Consider the following 15,327-nt stretch of genomic DNA (forward strand, 5'->3'; position numbering starts at 1 on the left):
GCACCAGAACTTTGTGCAAAACAGGGCCCACTGGGTTCTGGAGCCTGACCCAGCGATTCAGATTTAGTGGTCTAGGCGAGTCTGGGCACCCATGTTTCAGAGGCTGCCCAGGTGACTCTGATGTGCAGCCACAATTGAGAACCACTGCTCCAAGCTAAATCTTGAAAGCAAAACATCTCCACCTTAATGTCTTGTCTCAACTTGAAATCAGATATGCCCTGGATGAGGTACCTTCCAAACTGTAGCCCTAGCTGGTTTGACTTAGTGGATAGAGCGTCGGCCTGTGGACTGAAGGGTCCTGGGTTCAATTCCAGTTAAGGGCACATGCCTGGGTTGCAGGCTCCATCCCCAGTGAAGAGCATGCAGGAGGCAGGCAATCAATGATTCTCTCTCCTCATTGATGTTTCTCTCTCTCTCTCCCTCTCCCTTCCTCTCTGAAATCATTTAACTTATTTAAAAAGGAAAAAACCAAACTGCAGTGCCCTGGGGAAAAGTCTGCTGCTGGCTGTGCCTCTGAACTCCCGGCCCTTCCCTCCTGCAATCAGCCAGAACAGCGACCCCAGCCTCCGGCACATGGTCTCAGGTTCAGGGTTCACAGCAGGTGGGGCTGCCCTGCTCAGTGCTCAAGACAGAGAATAACGATCCAAATGTCTAAGCCACTCAGACCAAAGCTAAGCAGAGAACAGGATCAGAAGTAGCTCCAGCTGAGAACTAAGGTGACCATTAAACAACTATTCCCCCAAAGGCTCCAAGAGGTAGCGAGTTGTTTCAGTTATATATTTTTTTAGTTAGAAAGAATAGATAACGCCACATTAGAAAAAAAACAACAGAAGAAGACTGGATGTCAGCCAATTCAAAAAAAGCAAACATAGCTCAGCTCCCCAAACCTAATGAGCACAATGGGTGTGCACACGCACACACATAAATAATACAGATCACTGACAGTTCTTCACATAAATGCTGATCACAGCTAACATGCAAGTTTCCTCCTAATCTATAATAGGTTAGATATCAGCTCCCAGGAGGCCTGGATCTGTGGTCTGACTTTGCATTAAAATGCTATTTTTCTCCATCTTTACAGCTACCATACTGTAAGAAGGGCACAGTAAGAGTGTTCTGGAATTCACAGTAGACACCTTTTGGTTGCAGCAGACACCTTTTGACATATCTCTCCACCAATACTCCTCCTCTGAAACTGCACCCCACTCACCAGGCTGGGTCCCCTCAGCTCAGTTGTGCTTGCAGGACTTGGCCCTGTGCTCCTGACCTTGGTCACAGCACCCGCACTAGACATGTGACTCAGCTGGGCTGGACTGAGAGTTGCTGGTCTCAGTGTGGAGGATGGCTGCAGGGGAGATCATGTAAACATGGGCCCTGTGGGGAGGCCGGGTTGGACCACATCAGCCAACAGGAGTGAAGGCAGAAGAGAGAAGCAGAGGGAAAAGCTGAGGCAAGAAGCAGCGTGGTCTGTGTCCTGGTTGGCTCTCCAGGCTGCCTGAACTCCATGCCCATTCTGTAAAATGCCCCTCATCCCTGTAATAAAGTCCTCTTCTGCCTCTCACAGCTACTTTGACATGCATTTCTATTAGTTGTTAACAAAAGAAGAACCCTGACTAAAATAACTATAAAGCCTCATTGTCAACTACTAAGCATTTCCAGTAGTTTTTAAATCAACGTTTTAAAGTCAACTTTTTTCTCTTTATTAACTATGCTGTTACTACAAATGTACATTACAATTTAATGTAAACAGTGTTTTGCTGTAGCAACTGGTTTCAAAATCAGATACAAGGCAACCACCAGAATTTGGGATCAACAAAAAGAAACCTCTCTAGAAAAACGTTCCCCCACACATCCGGACAGTGACCCTTACCCGCAGGAAAAGTCATTAGTGGGCCAAGACCTGACTCGGGCATGGAGGCCGTGGACACCAATGCCGCAGCCCTGCCAGAGAGGACCAGACATGGTGCCATTCTCTGGGGAACCCAAACACCTGTCTCAAAGAATGAGCACCATCGAGAATGCAGTTTCTGGATGCTCCCTTCAATGAGGCTTAGAATGTTCACATGCATTTAGATACTTCAAGAGAGAAAGGGATAAAATGAATCACTCTAATGTGGTTGTTGGAACAGTAGGAAGGACAAGGTACAGACCTCCGGCTGGATGGCTTTGAACACAGGGATGTCCATTAATGTGATCTGGCTCTGCAACAAAAGAGAATGGGTGTTAGAAAACATAAAGTAACTGTCGTGTTCCTTTGAATCTATACAGAGTAATAACACTCTTAAAGGTTATAATCTCCCCCTTGAATAAAAATCAAGACAGAGTAGAAAACAGACAAATTTTTAAAATGCCTTTCCCGTCCCTTCCCTCGTCATAAATCTTGATCCACACCCTTCTTCTTGAATGTGAGACAAACGTCCAACTTCAGCAATGGTAATAGTAGTTTGGAGGTTGGGACTGAGAGAAAAGGAAACATTTTTTGGTTTGGATATTTTTGTATAATTTAAGTTTATTTTTTTCAAGCATGAATTACTTTTGTAATTGTAAAAAGTTGACAATATTAAAAATTAGAATGCTAAACAGAGACATTATTACTCTAAATTTAAAAGAAAACTGTGGCTTACAGAAATTTCTTCTGAAGTCTAAGCCTCCTCAAAATCATATGGTAGAGTGACACTCGAGATGCCTCCACAGGCCAGTGTGGACCACAGGCTGTTTATTCCACGGCCCACAGTATATGAGATAACTACAGAATTTAAGAGCAAGCATTGGGAAATTTTTATAGTAATTTGCCGTGATACTCTTATTATATTTTTTAAGTATTAGTCTTCTGTAGCTTGGAAATGAAAAAAATTGGTCCTTCACCACAACTAGCTTGAGAAGCACTATGTTGTCAGCACAGAAAACACAGGTCTGGTTAAAAGGCTGTTCTCACTGTGCAACAGGAAGAGAGGCATTGCTGCTGACAATGCTATAGGCCAAGGCACGGCTGAGCTGACTGCACATGACCTACCTATCTCCTGTGTCTCATGGGCTGCCAGGTGTCAGCTAACAGATGCCTCTATGACAGCCCAGGGAGGAGAGCTGAGGCCTTTGGATGCCTCCTAGTGCAAGAGGACACCCTGTCCACCAAACACAGGTCATCTAGTCATCTGGGAGGACGTGATGCTGTGGAATAAACATGGGCTCAGGGCTCAGCGGGGCTTGGGTACACGTTTGGTTACCACTGCTTAACAGCAATATTCTGTTTGACACCTGACAATTCTCCCAGTCTCAGATGCCACATCTAGAAAACAGGAACAATAATCCCTATCTTATAGGATCTTTGTGAAAATCTAAGACAAAAGATGCAGAATGCCTGGCACCTGACAGGTACTCTCTATATACGTATGTGGGGGGTGGGGGGTAGGGAGAGGATATGGATGTGGGTGTGGTTGTGTGTATATATAGAGAATCTATACATATATTACACACACAGAGAGAACATCTCTGAGCAGGAGAAGGAAATAAGCAGGTAGTTTCGGTGGACAGCCTCTTTGTCCCCCAAAAGGCTAGTGCCCTCCATGTGCACAGAAATGCTGTCACTGATGGAAGCGCGGCAGAGACAGTGGATGGGAATGAAGCACTCGGAATCCACCCTCCTCCGCCTCTCGGTCCACCACCAGGGGCAAGGAGGCATGGGACCCCAGCACGCGTGGATCTGGCCCTCATAATCTGGGTGCCCAGTGACTACTAAGCCCTGGGGCCTATAGGCCTGTGTGTCTGACCTAGGCAGTGCAAATAGACTGGCATCTCTTCTGCCAGACCCACGGAGATTGTTGGCCAAATGCTCCTGACCTTGAATTAATTCTGCCATCCCAGGGAACAGAAAGGCCTTGTGAAACCAGATTTGAGCTGAGAGCTCAGAGGGCCTTGGAAATCTCTCCCGCAGATCAAGTTAACTCCCTATCCGGGAGAACCGGCAGGATGTTTGCGATGTCATTTAGGAAAAGAACCAGAAGTCTGCTAATGTGAAAATGAGAAAACTTCCTCTGCATCCTGCCATCAGTTCTAGGGTTTGCTACTGCATTTCCATATGATTTATTAGAAGAGTGACTTTACATTTCATATATTTTTTTGGATGGTCCAAGTTTTGAATATTCTGATTCCTGCTCAGGCTGTAAATCAGAATATGTATTCAAGTGTTTTATTCTAAACAAACTAGGTCAACAGAGGTCACCAGACTTAGAATAGACTGGCTGGTCCCAAAGACACAATCTGAGGGTTTTCAGGAGAATCTCTCCCGTTTCTATTCTCTCAACTCCAACCAAAAAAGATGCAGTGTCCAGAGCAAGACTATCTCAATACATAGGTAAAACTACCCAATTATATATTTCGTGTCATTTTACTCCAAGGCCAACCACCTGTGAAAAAGGTTGCTGGTTGAGCAGCCCTTCCCCGGAAGTTTGAACACCTCAAGGCAGGCAGTTTTACCAAAAAGGGAGGGTGTGGGTAAGGGTGGGAGCTCTCAGCCCTCCCTAAGGAAGGGCCCTGGCTTCCTGGAGAGAAAGGGTATCTCCTGGGGATGTGGCACAGCCCCCACAGACACACAAGACAATGAGACTCAGTTCCAAGCGGCAAACCCGAGGTAGTGAGGAGCACATGCCTGGACCGATGAGAACACTCCTGAACAAGCATCCTATTGGCTTCTCCTTATTTGGGGGAATAAAACCTCAACACAGGATGTCCAATTAAGCTAGTCACTTGGCATTCTTTAATCCTAACCCTTTCTCCCATCTCTTCCTTCCTCCTAAAAATCCAGCCTTTTAGGGAAGTGGCCAGTCTCCACGTATCTCAAAACATTTCGGTAGATATGAATCCTTCAGAATGGAGGGGCCTATATGGCCACTTTACAATGTGGCCCTAAAGAAAAAGATGTTATTATATGGATAAATGAAAGCTACCTAGCCAAAAAGAAAAAAAAAAGGTTTTGCATATGTTAATTGTAGTGTTTCTCCCCTCCAACAGTGGCTGACTGAATCCTCTCTTCCCAACTAGACCCCTAGTTTAAGGTGTTCTACTCCCAAATAAATGAACCCAAGAAAAGCCATTGGCAACCAGTGGTCTGTCTTATAGAAGATCTCTTTAAATTTGCATTTAGCTCACTCTCCCAATACCTAAGTAGGAGGGCTCACAGAACAAAAAGTAATCCGCTCCAAAGACATTCCGGCTTCTCCTCCCAGAGCCACAGGAAGCACCCATCTGGCAGTGTTAGAACTGGAGTCAAGGAAATGCAAATCAAACAGGAAGACACCATTTGTCACCCACCAGTGCCATCGAGACTGATGGACTATGAGCTACTCTGTTTGTTCTTTTTGGAAAGTAATCTGGCAGTAACTCATAAAGAGTTTAACCTTTTTTTTAATGTCAAACTTACAAAAAAGTTTCCAGAATAATAAGAACTCTATAACCTTTCACCTAGCTTAACTAATTATTAACATTTTGCCTCATGTGCTTCATCTCTATGTATGTACCTAGTAATTACACACGAACATTTTTCTGAACCATTTGGGAGTAACATGAAAATACTATGACTTTTCACTCCTACACCCTTCAGTGTGTTGTTTCCCAAGAACAAGATGACCCTCTTACATGTTAAACTTATTACATTCAGGAAATTTATCATTGGTACAACATTATCTAATATATAGTCCACATTCAAAATTCGCTAATTATCTCAATACTGTTTGTTATAGCAGTTTTGTCTTGATCCAGGATCATTCACTGCATTTCGATATTATCTCCTAAAAGGAGAAATAAGCATACTGTTGACACAAGAATCTCTATGCCTACAGAAAAAAAAGTACTAGTGTGTAAGGAAACTTTACATAGAGATCTACGTTTAGATACAGATATACATATAGATGTTTATTGCACCATTATTTTTAGTAACAAAAATCTGGAAATAGTCTAAAAGGCCACCAAAAGGGGCTTGTTGAAAAAAAAAATGGTATATCCAGACTCCGGAGTATCATGCAGCTATTAAAAATAGAGAACTGGATCCATACATGTTGACCTAGAAGGATGCCCATGACCAACTGACGATGAAGACAAGTCCCAGCAATGCTTTTTGCTGTGCTTTCATCCACTGGGGAGTAAAAGGACTGAGATCGACCTGTAGCGTGTCCCCAGTAAAAAATGAGGACCTTTTAAATAATTTTAACACTTTTTATTATAAAGTAACACACATTTACAGAAAACCACACTAAACAAATGCATGGTGTTATGACTTATTATAGATGAACACCCTGTAATCACCACTCAGGTCAAGAAATAGCCACCCCAAACTATAGATGAATGGACAAAAAAATGTGGTATATACACATGATGGAATCTTATTCAGCTTAGAAAGGAAATTCTGACACCTGCCACAAGATGGTTGAACCTCAAGGACATTATGCAAGTGAAATAAGCCAGTCACAAAAAGACAGTATGATTCCACTTATATGAAGTCCCCAGAGTCATCAAATACATAGAGACAGAAAGTAGAATGGTGTTGGGGGTAGCAGGGCATGGAGAGTTATTTAATGGGTACAGAGTTCTGCAAGATGAGTACAGTTCTAGAGATTGGCTGCACAATAATGTGAATGTACTTAACAACACTGACCTATACACTTAAAATAGTTACGATGGTCAATTTTATGTTACATATAGTTCAACACAATTTTTTAAAAAGTCACCTCAGAGTTCCTCCATGTGCCTTGTCTCAATCACAAGTCCCTCCCTACCGTCAAAAGTAATCCCTATTCTGGCATCTCTCCTGCCAGACCCACAGAGATTGCTGGCCAAGCGCTCCTGACATTGGATCAATCCTGCCATCCCAGGGAACAGAAAGGCCTTGTGAAAACAGATTTGAGCTGAGAGCTCAGAGGGCCTTGGAAATCTCTCCCACAGATCAAGTTAACTCTATCAGGGAGAACTGGCAGGATGTTTCTTTATAATTTTATCACCCAAGTATGTGTATACCAAGGCATCATGGTGTCTTTTTAAAACTTTGATGAACTTTTTATATACTTTTAGTAATTTTTAGAGAGAGAAGAAGGAAGAGGGACAGAGAGATAGACAGAGAGGCGCATCACTGATCAGCTGCTTCCTGCACAGTCCCTACTGGGGACCGAGCCCACATCCCCAGCATGTGCCCTGACCTGGAATCAAACCTGTGACCTCCTGGTTTCTGGATCAAGGTTCAACCACTGAGCAACACTGGCCAGGCTGATGCATATTTTTAAATTCCTTTTAATTTACATCTATTCTCTCTACCTCTTTGTTCCATATAATGTATCTGCTGAAGAATCCAGGCCATTTGACCTACACAGTTCCCCATGGAGCAGGCCAACATATTCCTCTGTCTTTGGAATTTCCTGCAAGTGGCAGCTGGAACTAGAGACTTGATCAGACCCAGGTTGGATTCCATGGCAGGACTGGAAGTGGTGCTGAGTGGTTTTATCAGGAGGCACATAATTACTCTCTTTTTGTGATGTTAGTGGCTGATGTTCAATGCTTAGATCTATTAATTCATTGGGGTCATACAATGATGATATTCTAATTCTATCATTTTCCTCCCTTCATTAACTGAAATAATTTAATACAAAGAAATTTTCTCTCATCTACTATTTGGTTACCTAGGACAATTCAAAGGTAAAAGGCAGGACAAAGATTGGGCCCAGCCTGAGTGGTTCAGTGGTTGAGCATCAACCTATGAACCTGGAAGTCATGGTTAGATTCCCAGTCAGGGCATATGCCTAGGTTGCAAGCTGATGCCCAGTTTGGGGTGTGCAGGAGGCAGCCAATCAATGATTCTCTCTCATCATTGATGTGTCTCTCTCTCTCTCTCCCTCTCCCTTCCTCTCTAAAATCAATAAAAAAAAATTTTTTTAAAGACTGGGTTCTATCCTTATATTTCTGTTTCTAAGATAATAAATTGGTTGCCTATCATCATCCAATGATGATCTATTGCTTGATGGGTTTCAATCAATTGCAATTATTATCCTTTTAAAGCTCAAACTGTCCCATCATTGGGCAGTGGGAGCTTCCCCTAGCTGGCTCCTAAGTCCTTTGACATGACCCTAGTAGTGCTTGATAGCTTCCTCACTGGTATTGGAAAGATATACCAGGCTTATCTTGAACATTTCCTGTCCTAGACTTGGAATCAACCAGTTATCCAGGAAGCCCTGGAGTCTTTCAGTGATAATATTTCAATACCACAATCTGGAATTCATACTGATATTTCAAATTCAAATTCAGAACACTTTTTCCCCTAACTTACTTCTTCTGTACTACTTCTGTATCTCTTTTCTTCCATATCAAAAATCCTGGTCCCAAGGACATAGGATATAGAGGATTACAGTATCCCATAATTATTCATTTACTTTATCCTATATTATACACACAATGAAAAACAACACTTATGGTACCACTATCAGTATAATTACTGAAAAGAGTTATGAAATTTTGCATGTTTCTCTCCATTCTCCTCCATTTTTATAGTTTATATTATAATGGTCACATTATGTTTATTATGTGGGCATACAGTCATTATATACTATACCCTCTCCCTTTTAATCCTCATTTAGTCTTAACACCACTGTAAGTATTTACTGCTCTCCATCAGTCTTTAGAGTGGTGTTTCTTTGTTTTCATTGTTTGCGGCTTGTTCTCTAGTAGATTCCTCAAGAAGAGCTCACAGGAATAACATTCTCTGAGGCCTTTCATGTTCATAATAGTTTATCAGTGTCCTTTATTTTTTTTAAGAATAGTGTATTGATATTTTTAGAGAGAGAAGAAGGGAGAGGGAGAGAGAGAAACATCAATGTGAGAGTGCAACACTGATTGGCTGCTTCTTGCACATCCCTTACCGGGGATTGAGCCAGCAACCGGGGCATATGCCCTGACCAGGAATTGAACCAGCAACCTCCTGGTGGATGGGAAGATGCCCAACCAACTCAGCCACACTGGCCAGGGCTATCAGTGTCCTTTATACTTGAAGGTTTTGCTGGATATAAAATCTTTGGCTCACATTTTTTTCTTTCCTTGATTTATTTGTTATTCTACTTTCTTTTGGCAAAAAGTGTTTCTGTCAAAAAGACTGATGGTAATCTAATCTTATTTTTCTTCTAAGCCATTTGCTGTTTTGTCTAAATGCCCTAAGGATTTTCTTTTCCTTTAATATCCAGCAGTTTACCAAGGATATGTCTATGGTATTGACCATTCTGGGTTAACATTGTCATCTTCATTGTGTGCTCCTTCAATATGTAATTTTGAATCTTATCTTTTTATTTTGTGAAAGTTTTCTGACATTATAGTTTAAGTGTCTGTTCAGTTCTGTTGCCTTTTTATTCTCCCCTTTCAGAGATTTCTATTATCTATATGTTGGATCTTCTTTGCCTATCATCAATGTTTGTCACTTTTTCTCAGTCTTATTATCTCTTTCTTCATTTATTTTTATCTTAAAATTTCTCCCGCCTTAAGGCACTCTGTTGGGTTTATTTACTCTTGTGTTTCTTCTAGTTCAACTTTCATTTCCAAAATCATTTTTTAGTTTTCACTTCTTTCCTAAGTTCTGTCACCTCATTCCTGAATTTTTTCTGTTTCAGATTTATGCTGTTTAAGGCTTACCACATGATCCTAAGGTCACTTAGCTCCTTTAAAAATAGAGAATTACAGTTTTCATTTGCTCTGTGGCATGTCTTTCTGGCATTCTTTCTTTATCTATAAGAACTCTGTCCTCACTGTTTGTTTGTTTTCTTATAATAATTGAAAGATTTGACAGCAATCATTTCCTGTTGCTTTTTTTAAAATATATTTTATTGATTTCTTACAGAGAGGAAGGGAGAGAGATAGAGAGTCAGAAACATTGATGAGAGAGAAACATCTATCAGCTGCCTCCTGCACACCCCCGACTGGGGATGTGCCCGCAACCAAGGTACATGCCCTTGACCAGAATCGAACCTAGGACCTTTAAGTCCACAGGCTGATGCTCTATCCACTGAGCCAAACCAGTCAGGACTCCTGTTGCTTATTTTTATGTACAATTAGTTTCCCAGAACTTTTAAGAGGGAGACATGGTTCAGGGTAGCCTTCTAATTTCACATAGCTTTCCTTTTGGTTGCTTTCATGTAGTGTTCAAACAAAACAAATGCAGTTGCTTTTTGCGATTTCACACACACACACACACACACACACACACACACACCTTTATTTATTTATTTTATTTCTTTTCCCTTAACCATAACTTCCCCTATCCTGATTATTTTGACTCTGCTCCCATACTGAATTTCTCTTTGGCACTGAGAAGTGAGCCCTGGAAGTGAGCCCTGATGGGTTGGTTTCAAGAGATTATAGGGGCCAGTCCACAGATCTCTTCCACCCATCCATTATTTTGGTGCTCAAAATCCCTCTCAATTTCAGTTGCTGTCCTCACATTAACCTGCCAAACCTTCCAGTGGAATCCTATTGAAAATTTTGGGGTTCTCTTCTTCTCAAGCCTATCAAATGCCCCAATGCTTGCTTCTCCTTTCTCCAGCACAGATGTTGATACTCTGCAGGTCTTGGTGATAGTGTATCCCCAGCCACTTGTGTTTTGGGTTTGATAGGGATAATTTGTCACCTAGGTTTATTGTAAATATTGTTAATGGGTTTCCGAGTTTGCTATGTGGGGATTCACAAAGAATTAAAAACTATGTTATTGTCATCACCATCTTCCAAAATCACTTAAATGATTTTTTAATGGACTTTTGTATCTCGCTCTTTTCTTTCTTTCATACTTGACAGAAAACTAAAATGCCGGGTGGTCTGGTTCCATTCCAACACCTGGCAACTCCAATGCTTCCCCAGAGACCAAAAATTCCAGGGGACCTGGCTTCACATCTAAGCTAAGGACCCACTGGATCTGGCAGGGGCAGCAAAGCTTTAGCACCGCACCATCAGAGCATCCACCACCCTCCCTCAGCCCCCCACCCTCAGGAAATCGACCAGGGGCAGGCCCAGAAACACTCTCAGGCTGAGACTAGAAAATCAGGCCTGAATCTCACCACGAAGTTCTTCTGGGCAATGCTATTCTATGTGTAACCTAATTCTCTGCCATTCCTCACAGTGAAGAGCAGTAAATGGATCTTAAACCTCATTATTACTTCATTCCTTTCATGTAGCTAACAAAATACAACTGAAAAATTCAACAAGGGAGAGATTTGAAGATGGTGGCATAGGTAAACAACTATACTCACTGCCTCCCATAACCACATCAAAATTACAACTAAAATACAGAACAACCATCATCCAGAACTGCTGGAAAGCTGGCTGAATGGAAGTCCTACAACTAGAGAAGTAAAGAAGAAAGCACAGTGAGACTAATAGGGGGCATGGAGGCGCAGAATGGACTGGTCCGGCACCCATGTGTGCCACTTTTTTAATCGGGAGGGAGATCATCTCTGCGGAGGCTGCTGGGATGAGCTAGGGGTCCCAGCCCCATAACCTTTTCCCAGGGTCCCAGAGCTGGAAAAAGAAATCCCTATGGGCAGTAAGAACTACAGACTGTAAAAACCAGTGTGGATTGCGGCTCAGTGATGCAGAGGCTGCTGGAGACCCAGCTGGTCCTCTTAAAAGGCCAGCACCACAAACTGAACTTACAAGGTCCTGCTTCCTCTGAGCTCCAGCACCAGGGTGAGGCTCTGGGGGACACAGACACATGAGGAGGAAATACTGGATTGTCTGGCAGCAGGACAGGAACTCAGGGGAAGATTTCTCCCAGGTGCTCCTAGGGGAAAGCTGGTTGAATGGAAGTCCTACAACTAGAGAAGTAAAGAAGAAAGAAAGCACATCGAGACTGGTAGGAGGGGCAGAGGCGCGGACCAGGATGGTCTGACACCCACCTGTGTCGCTTTTTTAATTGGGAGGGAGATCGTCTTTGTGGAAGCTGCCCAAGAGGAGCAAGGGGTCCCAGCCCCACACCAGACCCCCAGCCCATGGTTCCAGAACTAGGAAGAGAAGTCCCTGTAACTATGGGCTGTAAAAACCAGTGGGGATTGTGACTAAGAGACACAGAGGCTGCTGGAGACCCAGCTGTTCCTTTTAAGGGGCTGGTGCACCAACACACTTAAATTCAATACCTCTGAGCTTCAGCACCAGGTGGCTCTGGAGGACTCAGACACATATGAGATACTGGACTGTCTGGCATCGGGGCAGGAACTCAGGGGTGGCTTTCTTCCAGACAGAGGTGCTTGCAGGGATCACTGTTCATATGCTAGGACCTCCCGGGTCACAGGGCTAACTGGCAGCCATTTCCGTTTGCTCTGCCCTGGTGATTCCTTAAGACCCCACCTCATCCAATTTATAACCCCACCCACACTGTGTGCAGCAGCTTTTGCATATGAATGGCTTATCCTTGTTCAGGCTAAAATCTCTCAAACAAGCTGCAGCTGGGTCAGGGACTCTCAAACATATCAGTAAAAGCCCCAAGACCAAGACCCAGCACCAGCAGCAGCCTGATTTGCTTCACAGCTGGGCCTCATATGGGCACTTTCAAACCCCAAACAAAGAGGAGGAATCTGCATATCTCTCTATAGCTTCTGCTGTGTGGCGCCAGGCAGTGGCTGACTTTGCATCTCCATGGAAGTGAAAGCAAACTACTAGATATAGAGTTCAAAATCATAGTTATAAGGTTACTCAAGAATCTTCTAGAAGCCTCTCCAAAAATGGAAAAGGGCCAGTCAGAAATTAAGCATACACTGACTGAAATAAAGACTAATATACAGGGATTCAACAGTAGAGGATTCTGAGAATCAAATCAATAATTTGAAATAAGAGGGAGAAAAACACCCAAGTAGAAGAACAAAAAGAAAAAAGAATCCAAAAATATGAAGATGCTGTAAGGAACCTCTGGGACAACTTCAAGCATACCAAAATTCGCATTATGGGTGTGCCAAGAGAGAGAGAGCAAGATAATTGAAAACCTATTTGAAGAAATAATGACAGAAAACTTCCCTTCCCTGGTGAAAGAAATTGACTTACAAGTCCAGGAAGCACAGAGAGTCCCAAACAAGAGGAACTCAAAGAGGACCACAGCATAATTAAAATGCCAAGGACTAAAGACAAAGAGAGAATCTTAAAAGTAGCAAGAGAAAGGCAGCTAGTTACCTATAAGGGAACGCCCATAAGACTGTCAGCTGATTTCTCAACAGAAACTATTCAGGCCAGAAGGAAGTGACAAGAAATATTAAAAGTGATGAATAATAAGATTCATCACTACAACCAAGATTACCTAGCAAAGCTCTCATTTAGAAGATAAAGAGTTTCACACACACACAAAAAGCTAAAGGAGTACATTACCACCAAACCAGTATTATATGAAATGTTGAAGAGTATTATTGAATAAAAAGAAGAGATAAAAATATGAACAATAAAATGGCAACAAATACCTATCTAACCGCAATCAAATTTAAAAATCAAAATAAACGAGCAAGAAATCTAATGAACAAAATAAACTGGTGAATTAAACAGAAACAGGGGCATGAAATCATGAGACAGACTGACGAATCTGAAAGGGAAGGGAGGAGGGAGTGTGGGAAGAGATTATCCAAAGATCTTACCTATGGACACAGACAGTAGGGTGGTGAAGGCTTGGGGTAGGCAAAGACCAGGTGGAGGGGGATAATGGGGGGCAGGGGGGAGAAAGAGGGACATCTGTAATATTCTCAACAATAAAGATTTTAAAAATAAATAAATAAATTGTGAAGTAACAAAAAGCACATAGGTGAGTACAATGCACAATCCAAGTATTGGCCATTCCTAGTGTCCATCTGTGTGCCTGAGACACAAGGCCAGCACCTGTGCCCAGAAACACCACAGCTAGTCTGCGCATGTGTGTGCTGGCCTTTCCCTGGTTATTCCAGTTTTCTCTCTAGCCTCTTAGACTTCCCACACGCCCCTTGGGCAGTGGCCAGCACCGGGGATAGGTGATACCCAGGCAAAAACCAGTGCTGACCTGTTACTAGAAGCAAAGTGTGCCCTGTCCACACCTCCTTCTTCAGTAATGAGTGTCTGAATTGTGCTATGTGGGCTGAAAAATTCCACATGAATTGCATTTTTCACTCTCTCCCTTTTTAAAAAATATATATATTTTTATTGATTTCAGAGGAAAAGGGAAAGGGAGAGACAGAAACATCAATGATGAGAGAGAATCATTGATTGGCTGCCTCCTGCACACCCCCTCCCCCCCCACTGGGGATCAAGCCTACAACCTGGGCATGTGCCCTTGGCTGGAATCAAATCCGGGACCCTTCAGTCCGCAGGCTGACGCTCTATCCACTGGGCCAAACCGGCCAGGGCCCTCCCTTTCTTGAAAGTTCCCCCCTTTTCATATATTGTGAATGCCTCCCAAGGTAGTTCGTTTTTAGATTGAAGGCACTCTGTCTAATGCTGTGTGGTATTTCATAAAGAATATTTTATTCAACAATCCCCTATTGTTGGGCATATGGGTTTTCTCCAACCAGAGCAAAAAGCCCTGAGCAGTGACCCCTTCTAGCACCCACTTGTGGACCCAGCACCCATGTCAGTTTTGTTACTTACAGCAAACTCCTCGGGAGTCACTTTCAAGACGTCGAAGACAACGGCATCGTAGCTCTTGCTGGCATAGTCGCAGCTCTGGCCCTCCAGAGAGTCTGAGCTGCTGCTGCCCTGTGGGGACCGGGAGAGATGTGCCACCTGAGCAGTCTGGCTGACTTGAGTCACTGCCTCCCACACCTCAGAACTGAGGAGGCGAAGAGTGACAGACTGCATTATGATAAAAGCTTGTAGTGTTCAGTGCTTCACTCTGTTGCAGGCACGGTGCTAAGCACTTCATATGCATTATGTTAACATCTCTGAATGCACACTATTACTATTCCCATTTTACAGCGAAGGAAGTAGAGGCAATGTTACTTCTCCAAGGTAGCTCAGCTAGGAAAGTGAAGAGCCAGAAAGAGAACCTGGTTTTGTATCTACCTGATCCCAGATCACTGCACCCCACCTGCTTCCAGCTGGCTATGTGGCAGTGGGGTCAAAAATACAGCCCACTCTTCCTTCAGAGGGAACCAGCCTTCCCATCTTAGGAGGCCTGAGGAGATCACCTGTTTCGTTATATCTTTCAGACATTACCTGGTTTTACCTTTTTATTTTTTTTCTACTTGAGTTCATTGCAGGAAATTGTTACACAAAATGCTAACCGAGTTCTTAAGGCTTATTTCATGCATTGGCCACTTGGAATTCAAGCCTGTGAGCTGATGAGGTGAGAGGTAACCGACTGGCATTGGAGAC

At 43.0% G+C, this 15,327-nt stretch overlaps 1 protein-coding gene across 7 annotated transcripts in view; it reads right to left on the reverse strand.

The window, feature by feature from the left end:
• RALGPS1 (Ral GEF with PH domain and SH3 binding motif 1) overlaps window positions 1-15,327 on the reverse strand; it is a 221,240-nt gene that overhangs the window by 176,094 nt on the left and 29,819 nt on the right. For all 7 annotated transcript variants that reach the window (XR_435916.2, XM_006768548.2, XM_006768544.2 and 4 more), the window contains exons 3-4: window positions 14,602-14,709; window positions 2,151-2,201 (exon numbers count right to left, since the gene is read on the reverse strand). Coding sequence is in view for 6 of the 7 variants with exons in the window: in XM_006768548.2 (XP_006768611.1) it covers window positions 2,151-2,201; window positions 14,602-14,709 (159 nt within the window). In the remaining variant the exon portion in view is untranslated. The remainder of the gene's footprint in view (window positions 1-2,150; window positions 2,202-14,601; window positions 14,710-15,327) is intronic.

This window comes from Myotis davidii, unplaced genomic scaffold (assembly GCF_000327345.1).
Source record: "Myotis davidii unplaced genomic scaffold, ASM32734v1 scaffold142, whole genome shotgun sequence".
NCBI classification, from domain to species: Eukaryota; Metazoa; Chordata; class Mammalia; order Chiroptera; family Vespertilionidae; genus Myotis; species Myotis davidii.